The sequence below is a fragment of the Antechinus flavipes genome, chromosome 4 (genome assembly GCF_016432865.1).
Source record: "Antechinus flavipes isolate AdamAnt ecotype Samford, QLD, Australia chromosome 4, AdamAnt_v2, whole genome shotgun sequence".
NCBI classification, from domain to species: Eukaryota; Metazoa; Chordata; class Mammalia; order Dasyuromorphia; family Dasyuridae; genus Antechinus; species Antechinus flavipes.
In genome coordinates this window covers 42,541,981-42,568,285 of record NC_067401.1, presented here as the reverse complement: position 1 = coordinate 42,568,285, position 26,305 = coordinate 42,541,981, and the positions used below count along the sequence as shown (strand labels likewise).

At 39.2% G+C, this 26,305-nt stretch overlaps 1 protein-coding gene across 10 annotated transcripts in view; it reads left to right on the top strand.

The window, feature by feature from the left end:
- Positions 1–26,305, top strand: part of LOC127559184 (myomegalin) — a 260,227-nt gene that overhangs the window by 183,855 nt on the left and 50,067 nt on the right. For 9 of the 10 annotated variants that reach the window (XM_051992863.1, XM_051992857.1, XM_051992856.1 and 6 more), the window contains 7 exons: positions 743–834; positions 3,407–3,523; positions 3,806–3,940; positions 4,796–4,908; positions 5,867–5,994; positions 18,466–18,557; positions 25,882–26,114. In XM_051992863.1, the coding sequence (XP_051848823.1) occupies positions 743–834; positions 3,407–3,523; positions 3,806–3,940; positions 4,796–4,908; positions 5,867–5,994; positions 18,466–18,557; positions 25,882–26,114 (910 nt within the window). Of the gene's footprint in view, positions 1–742; positions 835–3,406; positions 3,524–3,805; positions 3,941–4,795; positions 4,909–5,866; positions 6,394–18,465; positions 18,558–25,881; positions 26,115–26,305 lie in introns of those variants that run through there. The other variant, XM_051992866.1, reaches the window with a different exon arrangement.

Sequence of the window (26,305 nt, the reverse complement as noted above, 5' to 3'; positions counted from 1 at the left end):
CTACCTAATGAGTCCTGGGCTGTGATGCAGGGAAACAGCATGCAGGGGGAAAAGAGACTAAATTTCTTCCCATACCCCCAAGTCTTTCTGTTTTGTGAATTATTTTCAAGGCACTACTTGATAATCATTTGAATTTATTTCTTCTTTATTTAAATTTATGGGGAAGAAAGAACTGGAGCACATCATTTGCTTCAGACTGCACCCCCAAGATATCAAGTCTCTAAGTCCCAAAGCCCATTAGAGATGGCTTTCATTCTGTGCAGACATTTGTGTTATGACACTCAATATGTCCTGTAAGCCAGGGACTTTTTTATAGAGAGGAAAGTTGCAAATATGAAAGGACATTTCAAGGATGAAACCCTGCAAGTTCCGGAAATAGAAAATTGCCATACCTTATGATGTGATATGGTGACAAGTCAGGCCTGTGGGTTTGGTATAGTAGGGCATGCTTTTACATTATTAATTTTTTTACATTATTGGGGTGGCCAAAGTTTTGTTTTTGACAATTTTCAATATCTTAATGATACAAGTCATTTTGTTAACTCTCTACCTCTAAAATCCTTGGGGGGGAAAATTGTAAACTGCTGCCTTTATATTGCTTATTTGTAAGATGAGTATAGACTATACTAACTATTGGTTATTAAAGGCCACCAAGCCCAGGGATAAGCAGCAAGGGTCATTTGAACTGTGACAGCTTTTAATAATGATTAAATCTTTGTGAGCATTCTGTGTTTATTTATAGGAAACATGGAGGCCACTGCAGAGCTAGAGAAGGAACTGATTCATGCCAAAGAGGAACTTGAACTCATAACAAGAAAAGAAAGAGAAAGTAGGGTGAGTTCTGAGCACAGGCTTCACTCCTTTTTTTCCCCAAAACCAGTTTAAACTTTTCTTTTTTAGCACATCAGCTCCTCTAATCAGGGTATTATAAATTAGATAAAAGGAACTTTTTAGGGAAAGAAGGCAAATTGTATTTGAAATACCACCACAAGCCATCTCTTTTTACATAATTGGAATTGTTAAAATTATTCATGCTAATTGTTTCAAATAGAAATTACTGTAAGCAATCATTTGCAGAAATGAGGGACTTGGTACTTGCTTACCAATTGTGTTAATACTATAGAATCTAAAAATTGGAAGAGCAGAGCAGTAGAAATTAAATTACTTTGGATGTGTTTTCTTGGGATAGAGACTCCCTGCTGCCTCACACTTTCATTTCAGCAACTTGGTAGATACTAAGTCTTGTAGAGGGTGCCAGGAATTTAAAGCCAAAACCCCAAACCATTTGATGCCCTCATACTGTTTCTCTCAATGGGAGATACCACACATAAAGAAGGAAATGGCAGATAATTTGAGGAGAGAAAGAGAGTGCCAACAGTCAGGGGTCAAGAAAAGCCTCCTGTAAGAAGCAACCAGCACCTTAGCTGAGCCCTGAGGGAAGTTCAGGATTTGAACAGGAGGCTGAGGAGTGGGTGCATTCTGGGCATGGGAGCATCCTGAGGAGCAGGCCCTAGAGGTGGAATACCGAGTTGTGGAGAATAAGGGACGAGCCAGTTTGTCTGCAGCATGCTGTGAGGGAAGAGGAATAAGGCAAAGGTCCGCTGGGGCCGTGTTGGGAAGGGATCTAAATACCAGTCTGAGGAGTGGGGCCCTTGGAAGCCACCGGAGACTGTTGTAACCCAGGTGAGAAGCCATGATGACGCTCTAACCTGGGAGTGGACTGAAGGGGACAGATGCGTTTGGTCTGGGAGCAGACATGGCTACCGGATGAGGCTGAAAGAGAAGGGAGCATTAAATGCAAGCTCACCTTGCAGTAGCAGCCCGACAGAACAGGGAAGCGTTGGCAGGTAGTGGGCGGGGGAACCGTAACGGCTCTGTCTTGTTGCGTTGAGACGCCCATAGAACGTTCAGGCAGAGATGGCCAGTAGGCAGTTGAGGAGGGTGGACCGTAGTTTAGCAGAAAAATGAGAGCGTCGTCTGAGGGGCCACGTGTGAGCCAGCTTTTCCAGGCCAGAGAACGCAGGGAGAGAGACGTGGGAAGAGACCGGGAGGCTGTCAGCACCGGTCCTTGTTGTGATGAGCTATAACCCGGAGTTTATACCTGACATAGGAATATGGAGGCGACCCGGCCAGATTGTGCTTTGGGAGGATCCCTTTGGGAGCTGAGCTGAGGCTACACTGGAGGGGGAGGAGGCCAGGGACTTCTCGAGGTCACGTTCTATCCATCTTTCTGTATTGCTCTTGTCCACATCTCTTCGCATGTCGACGCCACAGAGTATCCAGCACTACTTCGGTGCAACAGTTTATCATCTGCGTATCTTTCTTCTGCTGTGTTACTTCAGCCTGGCCCCTTGTCTGATCACAGACTTTGTGCACTTTGTTACATCTTGTGCATATGCTATTAGTAACATATGCTATTAGTAACTCTCCTTCACCTACCATATACAGCGTGGATCAGAATCGGAAACAATCTAATCTCAATTAGGATATTTGTATCAGCGATGGGCTTCTATGGCAGGGAAGACTTGGGGATTACTTAAAGCCCATTTTAATATGCCATCGAGCATGTACTGTACCCAGTTTAGTTATATTGTATATCTCCATCTGTGTAAACAATACATAGTGTTAGTCTAAGGCAATGGGATACATGTCTAAATCATAGCAAGATCTCGGCAGTTTACATTTTTCACTTACTTGATTTGTCCTTTATAGATGGTTGAGGGCTAAACTCTACGTGTACGTGTGTGTGCGTGTGTGTGTGTGTGTGTGTGTGTGTGTGCACACGCAGTGACTCCCCAGGACACTCAGTTACACAGCTTGATGTAGATGACAGTGTGGGACAAGAGCAAAGCCTCCCCATCTCTGGGGAATCCCTGCCTGTCTGGACTTTGCCAAGGACATTCTTTGTGATGTAGGCAGGTATCTTTAGTGAATCATTGTCTCCCTTGGCTGATGGTGATCGTCAAACAAAATTATCCCAATGTCTGGATGCACCAAAGAATGTCTCATCTATCACAGCAAATGCGCTAAGAGCAGAATATGGTTTTCCCTTTTTCTGTTGAGTGATTTAACCTGCGGTTTCCTATAGAAAATCATTTGCAGAGATCTTCCTCTTTCCTTCTCATGGTTTCATCAAAGAGAGTCAATATTATGTAGGTTCAACATTCTTATAGATTTTATAAAGGTGAGGGAGTTAAGTGTCTCTGGGAGACACTACTGTGGGCTGCTGCCATGGCATGCCCCCAGTGCCCAGAGCATTTCATTAACTGATGTTGCTAAGAGATGAGAGGAAGGTGGCCTGGGGGAAGAAGCTGACCTTAGTCTTGTCTTTGGTTGAGATGCTGTGTGGCCTCCCTCAGACTCTGGCCATGGGGCCTGCTAAATCCAGAGTGTTCTCTCTCACCAGATGGAGCTCTCTGCTCTCCAATCCATGGTTGCTGTGCAAGCGGAAGAGCTCCAAGTTCAAGCCGCTGACATGGAATCTCTAACCAGGAACATGCAGATCAAGGAAGATCTAATCAAGGTCTCTGCAGTCTCTTGAGTTGGGCCCAGGGTGGGGTGGTCTGTCCCCAGGGCAGCCCCAGATTTTTTTCAGTTCAGTCTGTCCCTTTGCTGTTTTTCTTTCCTTTTCACACTACTCCTCATCCAGAGATGTACTAATAATATATTTGACAGGGAACAGATCTATTGAGTTTTCTTTTTGAATGGGGGATTGCTCTCCTTTGGAGCCTCACGTCTCCCTATGGATGGGGAAGGTGATGTACTTCATCATTCCCTCTGTTGATGCTGTTCTTTTGGTTGCTAGGATCTTCAGATGCAGCTTGTGGACCCTGAAGACATCCCAGCTGTCCAGCATCTGACCCAAGAAGTCCTGCTCCTTCGGGAAAAAGTGGCTTCAGCAGAATCCCCGGGTCAGGAAACAGAAAACCGCAAGCATCAGGTAACGATTTCTCTTCTGATGTCACTTTAGGAATAGATAATGGTTTTGATGAATTGAGAAATAGCCAGTTTGTGATGTTTTCATTTGGTAGCAGCAAAGACTATTTTCTACTTTGATTCACAGAAATTATGGTATCTTATTCTGAGATTAGGAAGCCTTGAATTTATAGGCCAAGTGGGAATAACAATGTATTTTTACTTGACCTACGCATTTTTACCTCCAGACTAATAAGTGTTGCTACCAACCAGCAGGGGAGGTATAAATAGGATATCTTGGCCAACTTATACTTTCCAGAAAGATTTTTAATTTCTTCTTACTTTTTAATGGTTTTTTTTCCCTAAGATTTGGAGTACTTGGAAAAAACATTATCTTTTCTACTCATCGTTTGTGCATGGGATGTAGGGAGGTAAAAGCACTAGAAAATTTTCATCAGGTAGGACTGAAGAATGTTGGAATCTGGAGAAGAAAAGACACAGAGGGCTGCTAGCTCTCTTTAATTAGTTAGAATGCTAATATGTAGGAAGAAGCAATGGCCTTCTGCTTGGCCTAGAGAGCAGAATTGGGAGCACTGTAAATAAATGAAAAAGAGGGGAATTTCAGTTCAATATGAGAAGATCCTTCCTGACACCGAGCTGTCCAGAAGTGGGATTGGGCTGTTGTGGGAATTTGGGAGGTCTTCTCTTTGGATGTCTTCTAGTAGATGCTGCTGTGACACTACTTTTCCCACTGAGGAAAAGACATTTCTTATTCAGGTAGTGATGACAAGAGATGACCTTTAGGGTTCCTTCCGACTCTGAAATTCTGTCCCTCCTCAGAAAAGGCAAGCCTTCATTTCTGCTCTTGTTTCTCTCTCAGTTGCTGCAAATGATGGAGGCTCTAGTGGAGGAGCGGGGCCGGCTCAACGAAGCCCTCCAAGCAGAAAGACGGCTCTACAGCAGTCTGGTGGAGTTCCACACACATCCAGGCGGGTAAGAGAGCTCAAGGCATTCTCTTGGAAATCCACACTGAGGTGAATTTCCATCTCTGTATCACTAGAGATGAACAAAAAGGAATGTGGTCTCCTAGTCCGTCCCCAGAAGACCCTACTTATCAAAATGAGATAAAGTGCCAGATAGTCATTCATTACTGTCCATAGTCACTGAACTGAGATTGAGCTTGCTGATCAATGAGTTTGTGTAGGGGCCTCTGCCACCCTTTTCTTTCTTTAATTTTTTGTCCTGTTTTCTATTCATTACACCCCTTTCTAGGTTTTTATCTTCTTATTTTTCAGGAACTAGTTAATTTTAGGTTTTTTTTTTCCTTTTCTACTTTCTTTAGGTGGAAGTAAAAATTTTGCTGGGGCTATTTAAGAGAAGAAAGACTGTACAATAAAAGTGGACCAAAAATAATTTGAAAACATCTTTCTTTTAATAATTTTAATCTTTATTATGAGTATTTGGGGAAGAAAATCTTTGGATCTCCAGTTTGTTTGTGTCAGTATTGTTTTACAGACTCGGCATCATTACTCCAAAATTTTTATGTAGAGAAAAAAAGTCTTTAAAGAAAGACCCTCTCAGGTCATGGTTTGCTTTGAGTTTGCAGCTTGTTTTTAGTAATCCATGTAGGAAGATTCTTCTTAGTGTAATGGATTGTTATGGAAATAAAACATGTAATAAGAAATTGGGAATTCACTCAAGGCTATATGAGCAGGGAATTCTAGAAAACTTCTTTTCTGTGAATCTGGGCTAAAATTTGCAATGAGAAGAGTAAGTGCTGAAATGTGCCCAAATAACAACTGGCAGGACAGCAGCAGGAAAGGGACTTTCCTGATGTCCTAGAGAGCAGTTGGTTTGGAAAACTTAGAGACTCTAGCTTCATTGAGAGACATTGGTCCCATTCAGACTGCTTTCTAATTCTTCTTCCTTTCCGTGTGGCCTCTCCACCCAGCTCTGAGCGAGATCAGGCCCTGCAGGTGGAGTTGGAAGGAGCCCAGGTGCTACACAGCCGGCTAGAGGAGGCTCTCGGAAGAAGTCTGGAGCGCCTGAGCAGGCTGGAGACCATGGCTACCTTTGGAGGTGGGGAACGGGAAAGTGTGAGAGCTCACCACAAGCATGCCTTCTGAGCGCTGGCGGGTCAGGCTTCGGCCCAAGATGGAAAACCATGTTTGCACTAACAGAGAGAGAGGAGAGAGCCTTGTCTGACTTGGACAGAGATAACTGGTGATTTACTAACGTTAGAACTGTTGCAATTTAGAATCAACTCAGAAGCAAATTCAATATCCCCGTGATCTCTTTTGTATGTACCTATCTCTAATCTTGCGGTGGAGGTAACAAATTGTATTTGCACATTTAATCCATTCCATTTTAGTTTATTTCCACCATTTTTCATTCCCTCTCATTTAGTCTTTCCTCTTACTCTTTCATTCCCTCTGTGGGCCAAATAAAGTTTTTTTTTTCCACCCTTTCCCCAAACTATTTTAAATGTTCTACATCGTGTCACAAATGCATGCGTGTGTATTATTATTTTTCCATCCAGAGAACTCTTGCTTTTGAAATGAGGACTACTTTATGACTAGAACATAATTGCATAAGAAACAGGTTGAGGGCCTATGAAGAAAACTTTCTTGAAACAGTAGTAGCATCTTTTACATAGAAGGCATTGAAAACGAGGAGAGGAGCAATGCAGGACTTAGGGAATGACAGAGACACTATTCGTGAGAGATGGGCTAAAGGCTATTCAGGCATTAGTTCATCTTTGTTACTCCTCCTAAGGGCCTTCAGGTGAATGTGAAGTAAGACCAGTTCAAAATCAAGTTTTAAATTCTCATTCTCTGCTCCTTTGAAGCCTCCTGGATCAAAGAGAAGCTGCTTTTTTTCTCATAGGATCTACCCAAGGATGCCCTGAGATCCTTCTGACCAGAATGTTTTATATGTGAAGTTCATTTCAGAACTAAGTTTCCTCCTTTTTAAAACTTTCAAATTTCAGTGATAGTGATGGGGATGGGAGATAGAGACATAACAGGAGAGCAATATTGCCACATACTGGAGTTTAAAGTCAGGATAGACTTGTGCAGACACTTGTGTTTGGCAATTTAGAAAGAGGGCTTGGAATAGAGGCTTCCAGGGTGCTTCCCAGAAAAGTGTGAACATAGCTCTGCAGTAAACAGGAACAGATCCCAGTCCTCGGAGAAGTTTGAATAGGTCGCCACTGCCTTTGATGAGAGTTGGTCTCTCGTAGACATAGAAGGCATGACTGTCACGTCATGGTGGCTGGACACATGTAAAGAAAGCTGCCCAACATGTTGTACCAAATAGTTGTTGTTCAGTGTCTCAAGTTCCAAGAATACAAAAGTTCTCAAGGATACTTGGAGATATGTGGGTACATCAACATGGCTGATTCTTTCTTTTGCCTTCAAGATTTCTAAGATTATAGACCTGGGAGTCAATAAAGATACTGAATTTTAAATTAGTTTAGAATAGGAACTCCTAAAGTTTTTTGTCTAGTTAATAGGATTAACATCCTTTCCTGACCTAGACAGGCCCAAAGATCTGTTTCTGATCATTTTACATAAATCTTTTTTTTTTTTTTTCCCACCTCACATTCTTCTTTAGAGTAGTTGGAACTTCATTCTGAATTCCATCCAAGTTTCTGTAACTTTAGATGGGCATGTAACAGATACAGCGTCACAAGGGAGTGGGCAGGAAAGAAAATGTTCCAATAGGAGAAATTTTCCAGTCACATTTAGACTGATAAAGAGTTTGCTTTGAACCAGATTAATCATCTTCTCCTAATGGGATATGGAAGCATTATCACTCTGAGTCTCTTTTGGGGAAGGAAAAAGCTGCTTGAAATAAGAAAGGTGGAGCGGTGATCAGAAGTTCAATAGACTAAACCCTAGAGTTACTTTCCTAGTAGTCAGAATATTATTCTTAAGAGCTACAAAAATGGCAGACTGCTGCCAACCAATCTGCAGAGTGAAGGTAAGGATTGCAAAGTTCCTTTGGAGTCCAAGGGAACATAGACTTGTGATAGATTTAAATCCATTACTCAAATACATTAAGGCCTCGTTTTGGCTATTTTTTTTCTTTTTTTTTTAAGCTACTCTAAAATGCCTCCCCATACCCTCTTGAAGTAGATTAATTAAAGAGAATGGATTATGGTACTGATACAATTATTCAAAATTTAAACCATTAAAAGTGGCCTTCAAGAAGTTTACTGAAAGAAAGAAAAGACTATCCCTGTGGAGGTTTTTTTAAATTATATGTAAATTTTTTTCTTTTTATTCAACTTTGAGAAAAATATTCCCTTTATATTGTATTTTTTTTTTTTTGCATTTCTAAAAACTGTGCCATGTAAACATGGTTACCAGTGGAATTAAGCATTTCTCTGGATCAGCCACTCCTTTACAAAACTTATCCAGCCCATAGCATTTAAAAAAAAAAAATCACAATTGGGTGATGGCTGTTAAAGCATCTAATCACTGATCAAATTTCAAGGCTTAACTTTTATGAAATATCATTCTACTTCTCTTCCCTGATCAAATTTTCATTCAATTATGATGTGCCATTTTATTAATGTATTGCATTTTCACAGAAAAAAAAAATGGATCTTTCTTTTTTTCCAGTGGTCACATGCTTGTAAAATGAATTGTTCATTTAAAATCCCAAAGGTATCAACTTTCAAAACAAAACAAAACAAAAACCTCTTTTTGAACTTACTTTTAGGTTTGTTTTTTTGTGAGTTTTTCTTTAAATACACAAGAATTAGTAAAGATGCAAAATGTTTTTAGATCAAATCTACCATTGGCTTAACTTCCTCTTCCTAGTCTTTAGTGACTGAAACAATATATATAGAGTAATGTTTCTGCCAGATTCCCCAGTTTATATGCAAGTGAGCATCCATCTGGGAAAGTACAATATTACCTAATATTTTGTCCTAATGTACTCTATTTCTTCATCATGACATGTACATTTTATGAAAAGAAAGGTGTCTATGTCCAATGATCTGGGATCAGTTTAACTGAAGGTCTCTCCATTTCCAAGCCAGATGAGAGTTTTCTGTTTCACCAAAAGGAGCTTTTTGCTCTGAACAGATAGCTCTGCTTGTTATTTCAAAGCACTGACATTCTTCCATTAGTCTCCTTTGTTTCAAAGAGATGTAGTTAGCAATTTAAGTAGCTGGATTTCCTAAGTTTATGTGAAGGAACCCTGGGTCCTTGTGGCAAGATAATGATCATTTTTTCCAGGTTCCATAGCTTTTTGCATAAAAAAAAAAAAATCCAGCATTTGTCATAAAATGAAAAAAAAAAAAAAAAAACCTAAGGGCTTAAAAAAAAAACCCTGTCCCCACCCTGTTCTGTGAAGGTAATACCAGAATGAAAGAAAAGGGCAATCTTGTAAGTCAGCCCTCCACTAAGTAATTCTAATAGTGCCAGTGAATGGCCCTTTTCTAGGGCTGAGTTAAATGAAAATACAGAGATAGTTTTCAAGTCATCTAGAACAGAGGTGTCATGTGGTCCACAATGCTCTTGAGACATGAACTAGATTAAAATGTAAATGACAAATATTTAACAAAATTAGTTAAAATGCAATAAAGTATAGGTGATGTTAGTATGTGATTTTTCTAAGCAATATGCAATCATTTTATACAACTTGGTGACGCTACTGACCTAGAGAGAGGGCTCGAGGGAACATTCCTTCCTCTGTTGATTAATATACGATATGCAGTCCTGGGTTACTGTCCATAGGTTTAGGAGAAAGAATCCCTAAGAGTGTGAAGCCAGTTCAGACACCTCTGTGATCTGAAAGATGCTGCATTGAGGAATGATCTTGGGGTAATGGTTTGAGTCTTCAGCTCATCTCAGAAATAAGTTTTCAGCATCCCATTCCTCAGACATCCACAGGGATGACTTTCTCAGAGCATTTCATCATGGGCATCCCTCCATGGGAAATGATCTGAATATGACCGAAGGTAAGTTCTTAACTCCCATTCAATCACTTTGACATTAAACTGCCTCAGTGACTTTTCCATATGACAAAGTGGCCTTTATTGGTATTTTTCCTTCAGGAAATAATGAAAAGTGAAGAAAAAAATTGGTAGGATGGAAGTAAAAATATTAGTCTTGGGTCATATTTCAATTGATGGATGAGATTGCAGTGGGAGGCCATAAAAAGAGAAAATACATATGGCTTTATAAAAAGTCCCAAAGGAATGGACTCAGAAGTAGGCTTTGTTCCCTTCTTTTTGTACCTGAAAAATAGGGTTCCAAAAGTGAAAAATCTGTACATTCAGCTGTTTTCTTTCTGTTGTGTCTGAAATGCGAAGAGGGTAGCTTCCAAATGAAGGAAATTTGATTTCAACAAATAATGCCAAGAGCAGGGATTTTAGCTGTACAACCCCATTAACTGCATGCGCAGAATCCGCTTCACGTTCCCTTTGGCAAAAGGGAATTTTTCCGGCACATGAATGTGAACGGCCGCTGGTTGCCTTTCGTGTTTGCCTAAATGTGCAACACTTGCTTTTCTAATCACTGATGTTTTTTGGTCTAACAAAAACTTTCAACCCTTCTCTTAACCTGTGAGCCTCAGAGGTATGTTGATATAAATATGCAAAAGTACGTTTGTATGAAATTTGACTTGCCATCTTGGTTTCCTCATTTGTGCTAGGGGTTTGTTGTTTCACTAGCTTTTAACTTAAAATATTTTCCTGGGAATGTAGGACTGTTTAGAGGAAGTGAAAGTATCCCTTGCTTTTTCTGGGGAAGAAGGAAATGACTTTTTATTAAAAATCAAGAAATATGACCCTTGTGTTTTTCTAGGAGTTCCCCATCCCCATCCCTCCTCCCAGTAAGTTGTACATTTCTTTCTCTCTTGTTAAGTTAAATTTTGTGGCCATAGTGCTTTGTTGTTTGTTATATTCTCCATTTCAGAACACATTTTTTATTAGTCATTAGATTTTTTCAGCAGTTTCAAGTGATGGATAAATGTTCTATTGGCTCAATAAAAGTTGATAAGGATCAATAGTAATGATTTGGTTTCATTCTGTTAGGAAAAGCTCAGTTGTTTTTCTTATGGGAGAATCAGCCTTTTGAGAATCATAATAAAATTCTATGCCAAAAGCTTTTTAAAGAAAGAAATCAGGTGAGTTAATGAATACCTTTTAACTTAAGAAATTAACATTTAGGAATGTTAACATTTCTAAGAGTTTTCTAAGAAAATCTTAACATTAAGAAATGGAGGGGAACTGATAGCCTCATCCTGGATGCCTCTTGCTTGAAAACAGTGATGGAGAAGAAATTATGTCAAATCTTCTTCACATAATTTGGAATGAGCATCCTCAGAATGTCTGGCTCCTCTTCCTTAATGAAATGGATGAAAAATCAGGAGGATTGAGAGAATAAAGTGTTAAGGAGCAGGTTCTGCTTGAGAGAGAGAAAGAGAGAGAGAGAACTGGTATAGGGCAAAATGGTGGGCTCAGACTCAGTCGTTAAATGTTTGTTAAACATCAGGCACTATGCTAAACTCTGAGGATACAGAGGGACAAAAGACAACCGCTGTTTTCATGGATTTCACCATCTAATAGAGGAGATAACATACAAAGAAGATCATAGAAACAAAACATATACATGAAAAACTAGAAATAATCAACAAAGAAGGCATGAAAATGAAGGGGGAATCAGAAAAGACTTCTTGTAGAAAGTGGGATTTTATCTGAGACCTGAATGACGTCAGGGAAGCCAGGAGACTGACCAGGAGGGAGATAATTCCAGCAGTGGGGGACAGACAGTGAAAATACCTGGAGCGGAGAGAGAAAGTATCTTGTGTGAGAGGTCAGTGTCATTGGGACATAAAGTATGTCAGGGATGAGTAAGGTGTAAGAAGAAACAAAGGGCAGGTTATGGAGGGCTTCACAAACTAAACAGGATTTTGTAGTTGATCCTGGAGGTGACATAACAGGGACAGTCACACCTAGGCTTAAGAAGGAAAGTTGGACAGAGTCAAAAGTCCGAGGTTTGAACCACAGGTTTTAACTAGCTGTGAAATAACTTCCTCTCTATGAGCTTTGGTTTCCTCTCCAAAACAGACCATACATGTTCTGTTGTGTTGTGCATAACATGCTATATAAACATAAACTAGTCTGCTCTAATGCTTCCAGAGAAAACATAGAAAATACTAAAAGGAATACAAAGGAAGCCAATGAGTAGAGGCAAAAACTTGGAGAGAATTAAGAGTCTAGCTGACTATGGTTTATTAAAAATTATTTTAATTCCTCTTTTGGAAAGGTGATAATCTTTCTGCAATGTTTCCCAGGACTTCAGATCTCACAAGGTCTCCTAAGATTATAAATATATATATATATATAAATTTATAGTTCTGGGATTATAAATGCCAGAGAAGAGCAAAAGAAAGTTGTCACCAAAGACATTCTTCATTTACAAACTTGTGGAGCAGCTAGATGGCACAATGTGGATAAAGCACCAGCCCTGAAGTCAGGAGCACCTGAGATCAAATATGATCTCAGATACTTAACAATTCTTAGCTGTATCTTAGCTGTATGATCCTGGGCAAGTCATTTAATCCCAAATGCCTTAAAAAAAAAAAAAAGCAAAAACAAACAAAAAATATACAAGCTTGTAAGCCCTCCAGGTTCCTAGAAGAAGCGATTAAAGAGACCCCAGACGATAACAGAGAAGTCAAACTATTTTGAATTGCAGTTTGCATCCAACATTTCCCTTCTCAGCTGCTCTGCCAGTAACATCAGATAATGATAATAATGATGAATAACTAGATAATGATGCCAGCCTGTAAGTGGGAACATTATGATGCAAAAGGAAGGAGTTCATTGGAGCAGGGATAGAGGAGAGCTTCCTGATGTTTTGGCATGGAGTGGGAGCAGTGATGGTGCAGCTTAGAGTAGGGCCATTCTGGCTTAAAGCAATCCTGGTAAAGGGTAGGAGGATATGAGAATGTGAGGAACTTTTCACCTTTTGGACAATAGCCACAGTGTTGCTTAAGAATGGATTTCAAGTGGATCTTTTCCCAAGATGTCCTGGAATAAGAGGATAATAATTCAAAAAGAAAGAAATCTTGGAATCCATCCTGGCAGGTTGGCCACAAAACTGTGTTGGGAAAGTGATTATTTTTACTTAATTAGGAGGCTGTGACCTTCTTATGAAATGGATACAGTGGATAGAGTGCTAGGCTTGGAGTCAGGAAGATTCGTCTTCTCAAACTCAAACTGGCCTTCAGATATTTACTAGTTGTGTGACATGGGCAAGTCACTTAACCCCATTTACCTCAGTTTACTTATTTGTCAAGAAACACAGGGAAGGAAATGGCAAACTACTCCAGAGTCTTTGCCAAAAAAATCCCAAAATGACATGACAAAAAAAAAAAAAAAGGTTCCCAAGCCTTTTAATCTAATCTGCTCATTTTATACATATGGAAACTGACTTACATTTAAGCATATGGAAAATGAAAAAAGACATATAAGCCTTAAGTATCAGCAGTGGGATTTGAAATTCAGTCTTCTGGCTCCAGAACGCTTTTCCTCAATATCATGTTAGCTCGTAATCTAGGATCCCACTTCTAGTCTTCATCCACTATGTGGGAAATACCCATTATTTTCTGTTGGCTTCTCCACTGGCACGCTGAAATGATCCCGAATGAAAAAATCCTAAGGGAAACATATAAGGACTTCAGTGTCCAGCAGAATTTGATAAAGATGTTCTGGAGCCTGATTCAAGGAGAATTAGTTATAGAAGTATGATATGCTGCTTAAAGCAGGAGAGCAATCCCATAGCCTGGACTTAAGATAGAGGCTACAGTTTAGTGATGTTCAATCAGACATTTGAAAAATGCCTACTATGGCCAGGAACTAGCCTGAAACTTTTTGTACATCATTTTATAAGTATATAGAGTATATGCAAGAGAAAGGCATCCTATTTTACTAATACCCCAACAATCCTCTAGCCTCCTTGTAAAAGAAGAAGAGAAAATTGTAGCACCTCAGCTAACCAAGAAACCCTGACAAGTGAAAGGACTTAAACAAAATTCACCAAATATAGCAGCATCCTCCTTTCTCTCTGGCACTTGTTGCTATTCAGTTGTTTCAGTCCGATTTTTGTGGCTCCATTTGGGTTCTCTTGGCAACAATATTGGGGTGGTTTGCCATTTCCCTCTCCAGCTCATTTGACAGATGAGGAAACTAAGGCAAAAAGAATTAAATGGCTTGCCCAGAATCACACAGCTAGTAAGTATCTGAGGCCAGATTTGAACCCAGAAGCTGAGTCTTCCTCACTGCAGCCCTGGCATTCTGCTTCACTAGCTGCCCCTCTCTTGCATATGGGAGCAACCAAAGACACAATATTCCTATTTGTGTATAATGGTAGGCTTCTCTAGGATGAGGCAATAAGGAGGAAGAAAAAAAAGGGGGAAAAAGAGAAATTTACATGATAACTATTATATGCTTAAAAGGAATACCAAATTTACATAATAGATTTACAGTTTTATGTGCAATCATCTCTTTATCATGGAAATGCTTATTTTATTCCATAAATTAAAATTTTAATATTAAAAAAACACTAAGAAGTGAAGGGATTTAAATAGAATTAATCAAGATCATCAAGTGTAGAAGACTTCTCTTTCCTCTGTGGAGGAAGTCACTCTTGGAACTTTCTAGTAGGGACATCATTAATTAAGAAGTCTTAAAGTAACACTAAAAGCAATTGTGGATTTTTTATGTAAGTCATGATAACATGCTACTTTACTCTTGTATCATGCTTCAGACTTTTAAAAAGCATTTTCACACCTTCTGTTTATGTAACCCAAATTTTGTGCATATGTGTAGTTGGTGTGTATACTCAACTTGGCAATGGAATAATATACTTCAAGAGATCCATAATTTCCTAAGTTTTGATCTTCTTTCTACCAATGCAGATAGCAACTTTTCCACATCTTAGCAAATGATCTTTATCATTTGCTTTAGCAAAATAAAATGCATCACTTTTGAAATGAGAAATTCTTTAAACTAGACTGATCTACTAATGTTGACAAAACATGAAGTTCATAATCAAAGCTTTTCCAGTCTGGGATTGGACTGACTAACCAGCAGTTAGCCTTCAAGGTTATCTCCATCCCATGACAAGAAAATAGAAGAGAGCCAGATTTGGATAGAACAGAAAACTGCTCTAAAATAACATTGGATAAACTCTATGATGTGCATTTAATGCAGCTGCAGACCACCAGAGTTAATACTTCTCATGTTATCTCATAACATCTTGCCAAAACCCTGTGAGGTAGGTGCTATTTATTAGCTTCAATTTACAAATGAGGAAACAGCCTCACAGGTCAATTTACTTGCCTAGGGTTCACAATAGATGTCTCAGGCAGGATTTGAACTCATGCCTTCCTGAATCCAAGTCCAGTCATCGGCACCTAGCAGGATCAAATATCAACAGTAATCCTTGGACCACACATTGAGAACCGGTGTCCTACACCATAATCCTAATTCCTTAGGAAAATAAGATCACCAAAATGTAATAAGCAAAATGTGATCACAGGTTGCTTATGTTTTATTCTGTTTTTGAGGGAGGAACTACTTAGGTATTAATCGCTCATTTTATTCCTAGGCAACTTCCATGAGAGTTTGAGGTTTTAAACAGTGTATTAGATATATCCATTTTTATTTCAGGTTTTCCTAAATCAGTTCAAATTAATTTTGTAAGAAACAGTAGGTAATTTTGCTGCTTGCGAGAAGCTTAATAATGGAAATTTTCAGGAACAAGAATCATATTCTTAAGGACATATGTAAGATGAAAGATGAAGATTTGATTGTTTTTCACTTATTTCATGGCCAACTCTTCAGGATCCCATTTGGGATTTTTTTGGCAGATTGCTGGAGTGGTTTGCCATTTCTTTCTCCAGCTTGTTTACAGATGAGTAAACTGAGGCAAACTGGTTTAAATGATTTGTCCAGGGTCACAAGACATAGAGATTCCATCTGACAGGCAGGGATAAAACTTCTGGTTTATGAGGTAATCATAAATCTGAATTCCCTCCCCTTACTATTGCCATCATATGAACTTTATATATATCACATATTATAAACAAGAAACCTTGTTTTAGTCATCCCTCTGCAAATGGAATGGATCGATTCTCTTAATTGGAATGATAAAAAAAATAAAGTTCTGAGCTGTACCATCTTATGAAGAAAAATGGAACAAAAAGTAATCACTTCATAGGTTCTCAGGCATTCACTAGCAAAGCCCGTTTTAATTAGGTTACAAAGGCTCTGGAGCAAAAAAGTAGATTCTTCCCCAAGGATCATTTCGGTGAAATAACTCTAGACCTGATTTGCTGTTGAGTCTAGCTGCTTCATAATGCAAATGTGATCTTATTTTTTAAATGAATTTTTTTTCAGTTAATACTTAATTTTCTTCTGTCCTTCACCATTGGGGGAAAGAAAAAAAAAATAAAAAGAAAGCCCTTGTAACAAATCTGTGTAATCAAGAAAAAGGTCTTTCTTTGTTGGCCATGTCAAAGCAGTATGGTCCATTAAAGTCACAACCATATAACTTGGATGGCAAAGCACCAACATGGGGGAATCTTGAGTTAAGCTTTTGCTCATAATAGCTATCAATCCACCTGCTGCAATACTGTGCTCTGAGACTTAGTATGAGAGGAATCCTTAGAAAAAGGCAAATTTACCACTGTTTAATCCTTTGAAGTAAAAAAAAAAAAACAAAAACAGGATTTTGGAAATAGCTATGGCAGCTATGGTATCAGATGACAAACAACTAGGGTAATCCCATATGACTTGTGAATCTCCTTAGCTGGTAGTCAAAATTTCCCTTGTTAGACTTACTGAAGTTGTCCTCCAAGGATGTGAGGTTCAAGGGCCATGGCCCCATTTCCCAGGTAGAGAAGATAAGAACAGTGTACCTATAGGATGAGATGCCAGAGGAAATGGTGATGTCAGTTAAGCAGGTACAGATAGGGGATGCTGTCAAATCCAGAGAGAGGCACATCAGTCCCTATATATAAAGGTACTACACAATGAATTTCTCCATCAGAGATCCTGGCTGTTATATCTTTGTCCTGACAATTGCTCTGCAAATTTTGATTTCCCCATCAGTAATAGGAAGGGGACCTTGACTAGATGTCAAAGGTCCTTTCAGATCTGTAGTCCTTTGTCATTAGAGTTCCCGTCATCTCCTGCAGAGCCAGTAGATATTTGTCATCATAACTGGTCACACACTGGTCTAGTCCAGATTTGGGAAGCCTGACATAAAGTCAGGAAATCAATATGAAAGACTGGTGAAGGGAGAAGCATCCTTCACTAAAGAGCTATCAGGAAAGCCATTTCCCAGCAGTCAGGGGAATCTTCCAGTTTGGATTTCTTTTCACTTGGGGAAAAAACCAAACAAACAAATCATGAAGAAGTAAGAGAAATCCTCTAGACGGGGGAACTCCAAGGAAGTTTCCATTTTCCCAGAACAGCAAGATGGTACAAGGCATAAAGCTCTGGGCTTAAAAGTCAAGAAGATTCCTCTTCATGAGTTCAAATTTGGCCTCGGACACTTCCTAGTTGTATGAACCTAGGCAAGTCAGTTTATCCTGTTTGAGTCAGTTCCTCATCTGTAGAAATGAACTGGAGAAGGAAATAGCACACCACTCTGGTATCTTTGCAAGAAAATTCCCCAAAGGAGTCACAAAAAGTTAGACATGACTGAAATAATTGAACCATTTCCCTGGGAGAGTTGAGCATACTAAAAAATTAAAATCCAATGAAGATTATAGTGGGGAGGGAGATCTAAGAGTAAGAAAGATGACAGGCATGAGGCACATATGTTCCTTTTTGTGTCATAAAGTGTAAATGCCTAAGTAACTTTAACTTGCCTTAGTTCCCTTCTTGGGTCTGGGCTCTTTGGAGATTTGGGAGTAGCATGAGACCTTGGAGGAAGAGTCTTGGACAAAGCTTTCACTATGTGTACTTAGAATATCATTCCTTCAAATGGCTGCATCTCCAAGCAAGGGAAAAAGCTAGGATTTGGGTAGATAGGTCCACATTGGAGAACATTTACCTCAGCAACATTGTACAAACCAAGCCTAAGGAAGGCGTCTTTTTTGTGGCTGGGGATTGTAAGTAAATAAGTAGCGTTTGGTCCCATTTTGTTGATGGGGAAAGTAAAATTATATGGAGAGACAATGACAGAGAAAACGCGAGCTTTCTGGCTGCCTGCTGTAATGGTGAGTGTCTGATTCTTTGAGCATCTATTCAGACAAATCCAGGTTCAAAGACAGGTCTGTTTTTCTTATGGCTCGGTAGCTCCATTCTTACAAGGCTATCAATGACAACACAAATAAACCCCAAAGTGCTAGCTGAAGCTCAAACTTCAGATGTAGCTTTTCATTTCTTCTTCCCTTAAAAAGGGGGTAGGGGTGAGGGTGGGTAGTAAATGGGGGGCAACAAGAGAAACATGAGCTTAATTGCTGGTTGGAGAAAGACCACACGGGGAGTGACCTTTCCTTGGTCATTTCTTCCAGGCACAGCTGTGGGTGAGGACACCGAGGACGCTAGCACCGAATTTACCGATAGTATCGAAGAGGAAGCCGCACACAACAATACCCACCAGCAAGTAAGTCAGCGCCAGCTCCTGGGGTTCCCAGGGTGGGGAGACACGCTGCCCTTTGGGGGTCTCCTAGGAGCCTCCAGCAACAGTGAACATACGAATTGGAGCAACCCGACAATATTGTTCCTTTCCTCTCGTCCTTTTTAAAAATATTCTCCCCCACTTACTTCTCCCTTCTCTGTCCCTCCTCTCTGCGCCAACTGCTTCAAAAATTCTCTTACTTCTCACAGGGCACAAGTCCCTTTGGCCTCTTGTAGCCCACAGGGCATCTTCAAGGGGCTTTGGGGAACCAAGCAGAATGTGTGACTACTTCCTGAAGAGGTGCTCTCTGGTAACTTTGTGCTACCTATTCCGTGGAATCTGGCAGACCAGTTACTGACCAACCAGCAGCTCCTGGCTAGCAGATAGTAAGGCAAGAACCTGCTGTGAGGGCTATAACTTATTTATGCCCCTGTGGCAAAGACAGACTGATAGTCCACGGAACTACCCTATTTGCAAACATGTGCCTTATGTCTCTATTTGATGTCTGCCAATAAATGCCATGGGACAAACAAGGACTTAGCCCAAAGAAATCTTGTATCTCTCACCATCAGCCCCAGGACACTATCCTACTTACCCCATCTCAGAAACATTTTATCTCCTCCATACCACTATTTGCATTATCTAGGATAAATGCCTCAAGTTTTAGAGGCAGAGAGTATGTTTTAAAGTCTCTTCCTTCCCCCAGACAGTGATTAAATTCTTCCTACCCTGGAAATTCAGGAATAAAAAGGTAGCTGTGATGGGGAGAAGATGGCAGTTTCTTGGGACAGCTTCATTTCATTGATGTAATCGTCACTCTTACTAAGTCTGACCCCTTAAGATGCTAATTTCATATATGTTGGCTTTGGAGATGGCCTTCCAGGAGATTATGCGGAGAGCAGGAGGGCCCCACTTTCCCAGTGAGGCTTTACCTTCCACCATGGTTCTCTTTCTGTTGCTTGACCCTTCTCTTGAAATCCTGCATGAAATTCCCTTCCTTTTGCACGTGAAATCTTCTATTGAACCCTCCATGTACTAACCCAGGTTTCTGTCTTCAATGATTCCATTTGAGACTGGTCCTTCTAATTTTTAGTTAACTCTTTCAGTCCTGGACTGGGGGACCCTCCAAGATAAGTGAAAATTGTCTATTCATAGGTTAGCCAGAGGGTCCCTGAAGAATACTCATTGTAAGAACTTATGGCCCAATCTTGAAATTTAGAGGAAATAAGATTGGAAGGAGAGAAATACTGATGAGCTAATAAGGAACTCCCCTAGGGGAGCTGACCCAAAACTTGGCAGGTTTTAGAATCCCCCTTCACTGTAGTATCATCCTAGAGAGGATGGATCCAATATGCAGGTCATTTCCTCTTTGGTCTTCCTACCATAATATAGTGTTCTAACTCACTTTAATAAAAAAGTGAACAGGAAACTCTTGTTCCTCATAGTTCCATATTCTTTAAGATTTGTATCTCTCTCCCCTCCAATACATACCCAACACATACCCAACACCCAAAAGCCTGCAGGTGGTTTAGAAAGTTTTTACTAAACTGCCTAAGTCAGAGTCAGATTATTTAAATCAGAAACTGATCCAAGAAAGTGATTCTTGAAGGACCAGGTGGGCTTATTAACAATCTCTTAAACTGCTGTTATCACATCATGCTGTTGATTTTACATGGAACTCAGTGTGTATAGCAAGAACCCAGGGATTATGAATCTTTGTAAACTTCCCTTGAAACCCAGTGGATCTGCAGGATGTGATTTTTCCTGCTGACAATGCAATAAAGCTTGTTTTGACTTAACCTCATGGTGTCACAATGCTCCAAGATGTGTTCATTTGCCTCTAGGGAAATAACCATTTGAGGCTAGGTCTACAGCACCCCCTCCTTTTTTCTGCTTGGTTGCAAGCCCTGAATGTTGGGCTTGATACAGGTTCCCAAGATCTTTTAAGTACCCCTCTAACATTCCATTAACACGCTTGATTTTTTGGTACCCTATCAAGCTACCTACTACCCACAACTTCCAGGATGCCATATCTCCTGAGGTTCATTTCTTCCCATTTTGTCAGAGTGCTTCCTCTTCATCAATGGATTCAAGACGCATTAGGTAATTTAACAGCTTTACACAGGTATCTGTTCAATGAGGACCTCAGAAGATCACATCATCAAATAGAACTTGGGGACACAACAAAAACAACTTTGGACTAAGCTAGAATAATTAACTACGGCAGTTATTCATCCTAATGGGGGAAAAATATTCTAGAATGTTGTATTCAAGATCCAAAGAGAAAAGAAGTTAAAAATTAGTAAGATAAAGACATTTGAGAAAAGGAAATTTTTTAATACACATAGATCATTCATTAGGAAAGATCCAGTGAAAAGAACTAAGTTACAAGGGTTCCAAGAAAAAAAAAAAAGAGGAAGAAGCTTGAAGGCTCATATGAAAACACAATATACTTTACCAGGCAGTGTGACAAGAAACCAAAACTCCATAGAAAACAAAAAGCTGTTGGGAAAGTTACAGAAAGTGAGATCAAAGAGAAAAAAAAATGAATATAAAGAAATTGCCCAGTTCTAGAAAAACAAGATTGAAAAGGCTTAAGTTAGAACGGAGATATAATTAGCAAGATATACAAAAAAATAGCTTCCTAAATACATACACACATTTTAAAAGAAGGAAATAAAATATTTTTCCCTCCCACATCCCCCAGAGGACAGTCACAATTTTTAACATAATCACTTTTCGTCATTTCAAAAAAGTTCTGAATGGGAATATTTACTAGTAAAATCATAGAATCTGAGAACTAAAGAGAAGTTAGAAATCATCTAGTCCAATATTTAGCTGGAGTATGAATTTTCTCTAAAATATTCTCCCAAAGTGGTCATTTGGCTTCTATGGGAGGATCCCTTAGCCGTAGGAAGATCAGTACTTCCTAAGGCCCTTTCTGCCATTTGGATCTAATTCTTAATGGATTTGTTCTTTATGCTGATCTCAAATGTACTTTCCTAGAACTTCTATCCATTGATTCTAGTTCTTCCATACGGGACCAAGAAGGTCTAATCTCTCTGTCAAAGTAGAGCTCTTCAAATATTGCAAGACAGCTATTACATTCTTCACCACCCTGCCCATCAATTCATTATCCCCAAGTTTTCTCTCTTCCAGTCTAAACCTACCCAATTCCATTAAGCATTCTTCATAACATGGCTCCCAAGACAGATCATGCCCTTAGTCTGCCTCCTTCCTCCTATTTTGGCAATTTTCCTTCTCAAATGTAATCCCTGGAACTGAACACATGTTCCCCATGTATTCATTTGATTAGCGCAAATACTAAAAAAAACCATATTACCTCATCCATTCTGGACATTATGTTTTTTGTTAACAAAACCAAAGATCCTCCTGGTTTTTGGGGTGTTTTTTTTTTTTGTAGCCACTACACAGTTGATGTATATTGAATTTTCAGTCATCTTTTTGTATGTACTTTCTAATCATATCTCCCGATTTCCTATTTTACATGGTTAATGTTTCAAAAAGAAAAGGTGTAGGACTTTAAATATATCCTTAGTCATTTGGTTTTAAATAATTCCCAATTGCAAATAACAGGATGAAAAACCAAACTAGGATAGAATTAAAGTGTATATAAAAATAACTTAAGTCATTAGGACTTAATGAAAAGCACTACAGAGTCGTGTTTATAACTATTATTTCTAGGAAATCATAGAGAACAGATAAAACTTAATGATCAAAAAAAAAGAGTCTTCAAAAGAGGAAAGAAAAAGGTGACAAGGTGACGCTTATAATTCATTTTAACAGCAAATATCAAGTACCTTTTAAATACAAAGCACTGTTATTAGATCTTGCACTTACACAAATAAAAAATGATTACTCCTCTCAAGGCACTTACATTCCACCAAGAGATACATCATTTTAAAAATAGATATAGGATAATTTTGGAAGAGAAAGGACTTTATCAATTGATCAATAAACATTTATTAACTGCCTATTAGGCATTATGCTTAGGGCGTTGCACTAAAAACTGGGGGCTAGAAAAGAGGTAAAAATCCCTTCCCTCAGGGTACTCACAATCTAAAGGTGGAGGCAAATGTGAAGCAAGAAGCTATATATAAGATAAAAAGAAAATGATTAAGAGACTAAGATAAAGAGGGCTTGAGAAAGACTGCAGAAAATGTGATTTTAGTTGGAAGTTAAAAGAAACCAGAGAAAGTAGGAGGCAGAAGAATATTCCAGGCATGGAGAAAATGCCCCAAACTGAGAATATCTTACCTTATTAACTAAGGGCATGAGAAAAGGCTTTCTATAGAAATTAACCATTGAATTGAGCCATGAAGAAAGTTCTGGATCCTATGGAGCAGAATAAGAAAGCAGGGGCAAGACAGATGGAATGCTGAGTTAAGGTAACAGAAAATGGGTCTGTTCGGCAAAAATATATAGAGCACAAATGTGGAATGATTAGAAATAAGTCTGAAGAGGTATGTGAGAACCAAAAAGTCTTTTGATACCAATCTGGTAAGTTCATGTGTTTAATCTTAGAGACAATAAAGGTATATAATGAAAATTCTTGATCTAGGGAATAACATGGACAGATCTTTATACTTAGTAATCTCAAATTATTTTGGCAAGTGGATTGGAAAGGGATGAAACGAGTCTATTGCAAATCCCTGCTAAGGTTCTGAGAGTTTGAACTAGAGTAATGTTATTGGTCAGACTAGGACAAATTCATGAAGTTACTTATGAGGGTTGGGGAAGATGGGTAGTGAAAGACAAAAGCATAAGAATGACTCCTCTATGGCAGATTCAACAGAAGCATGTTTTGAGGATGGGCTGTTTTAGGGGAGAAGATGGTGCATTTCATGCTGATATGCTGAATATCAGATGCCTTTTGAACATCCCAGCAGCCAAGATGTCCACCAGCAAGTTGGACATGAGACAGTGGAATTCAGGAGAGAGGTAAAGACAAGCTATATAGAAGTAGGAATCACCTATACAGAGATGAAAATTGAACTCATGGGTGCTTATTATTGACAGGTGTAGGGAAGAAAGCCCCATTCAGAGCACTGAGGGACATCCAAACTTAGTGGATGGAAGATGAATGATGATTACACAAAAGAGCTGAGGAGTCATCATCAGACAGGAATAATAAGAGAATAGTCCTGGTTATGCTGGGAAAGTATGAGGAAAGGTACACTATTCATCAGTGTCAAATTCTGATAAGAATTTTTAAATGATGAATACTTAAAAAAAAAATAACAATCTAACATAGCTGATTACAGTGAAGAGACCATTTTCATTCAAATTGTAGGGTCAGGAACCAAATTGCAAGGGGTTTAAAAATGAGTTTTGTGAAGAAGTGGAAACAATGAGTACACTATGTTTAAAAGAAAAAAACAATTTGTCTGTGAACAGAAGAGATATAGAATGATAACTTGAGAGATTGGTAGGATCAAACCCATTTTGCGTGGTAGACCTTAAAACACTAACATTTACTTAAATGTAACCAATTCAACAAGCACATACACCACACAGGTTAAGGGACTTGGCTTCAGATTTTGCCTCTGCAGCTTATTATCTTTGACAAGTCACAGAAATACTCTGGACCTCAGTTTCCTTATTTGTAGAATGGGGAAATGGAACTAGAGAGTTTCTGAGATCCTTTCCATTCAAGAATTTTCTTTCCACTTTTCTGTCAAATGAGCTGGAGAAGAAAATGGCAAACTTCTCTGCTATCTCTGCCAAGAAAACCCCAAATTGGAACATGAAGAGTTAGAAATGACTGAAAATGATTAAATAACAACAACCTAGAGTTGAAATCCATCAATCAATAAAACTGTATTTTATATGCCTCGCACTGTAAAAGGCGCAGAAGGTACCAAGTAGAAAATTTCCTCAAAGAACTTACAATTTAACTGAAGTATCTACATATGTGGGGAAATAGCTAGCTAGCTAGATATCCATATATAACTATGTCTATATTTATATATGTTCAATGGATATATAAATATAGATATGTATACACATACATATATGTGTGAATACACACACACTAAATACAAGGTTTTTTCTGAGGGGAAGGCATGAGCAGATAGGGAAATAAGGCTTCCCATAGTAAAGGTTCTTGAGCTGAACCTTGAAATAAATTGGAGACTTAGAGATGGAGTTGAGGAGAGAGTGAATTCTAGACCTGAGACACAGCCATGTATGTCCATCCCAGAAGATTTTTTTAGGAAAAGGATACCTAACCACCTGCTCTGGCTAGCTTGTAGCTTGATTCCATTCATCTGCCAGAAACTAAGGGATTTCCTATGGTTACTTGCCATTAAAACATTCTGATTCTATGATTTTGTGACTTCATTTCTTTGTCCTCCCTCTTTCCCTCTGTATCTCTTTCATTTCACTAAGGACTTTAGGGGCTGTTGGTGCTTTATTATTTCTTTCTGCTTTTTGGTATTCTCTTTCCTTTCTCTTGTGTGGAAGCTTCTTTAGGTGGACTTTCCAACAGTGGAAAAGAGAATCATAGCATCCTTATGCCTTGACTTACTTTGAGCTCCAGTATCCCTCCTCCTTTAAAACAAAACCCCATTTCTTTTTTTTGTTGTTGTTGTTGTTTTTATTGACTCTCTTTCTACTGGTTGGAGCTCCCAGTACAGGATAGCAGTCATCCTTATGTACTGATCTGCTTTGAGTTCTAGTTTCCCTCCTCCTTTAAAACAAAACCCCATTTCTTTTTTGTTGTTGTTGTTGTTTTTATTGACTCTCTTTCTATTGGTTGGAGTTCCCAGTACAGGACAGCAGTCATCCTTATGCACTGACCTGCTTTGAGCTCTAGTTTCCCTCCTCCTTTAAAACAAAACCCACTTTTTTTGGCCCTTATTGACACTCTTTCTACTGGTTGGAGCTCCCAGTATAGGAGAACAATCATCCTTACATGTCGACCTGCTTTGAGCTCCAGTTTCCCCCCTCCTTTAAAACAAAAACCCTTTTTTTTTTGTCTTTATTGATTCTCTTTCTACTGGTTGGAGCTCCCAGTATAGGATAGCAGTCATCTTAAAGTCATTTGTTCAATGGCAGCCTCTCTCCTATCTTATCTGATATGTATGTCCCTCTACCCTACAAGGTCCATTCAATGTCCTTATGTACTGCCATTGCTATGGACCAGAGAAGCACTTGACACAGAAAGAAAAGATCATGGGGTCTGATTCCTCCTTCCTTCTTGGTGATCTTCATTGTCATCCCTTTGATTTGTGGATATTCTCACCATGGGTGACCTAATCAGTTTATATGTTGGTTTCTTTTTCAGTTCATCAAAGAGGCTTCAGAGAAAAACTTGAGGACGGAGGAAACCCAACATTTTAATCATCCTCCTCCTCTCCCAATCGGAGGAGACAAAAACAGTGGCCTTGAGGAGGAAGTACTCTGCCTGAAGGCGGAGATCCATCAGCACCTGGAACAGAAGAAAAAAGCTGAAGGGGAGCTGAAGGATCTGAAAGCCCAGATTGAGGAAGCAGGATTCTCCTCTGTTTCCCATATCAGGTCAGAAATAAGATGAAGAGGAATTCTTTTAGAGCTATGCTATTCATCGGGCTTATTCTGTTCCAGACAGAGACGCACTGAAGTACAAATAGGAAGAGCAGTTGGAGGACTTAGATTTTAGGAGGAAGGAAACAAACACTAAGTGCCAAATACTATACTGAAGTGTTTAATGAGTATTATTTCATTTGATT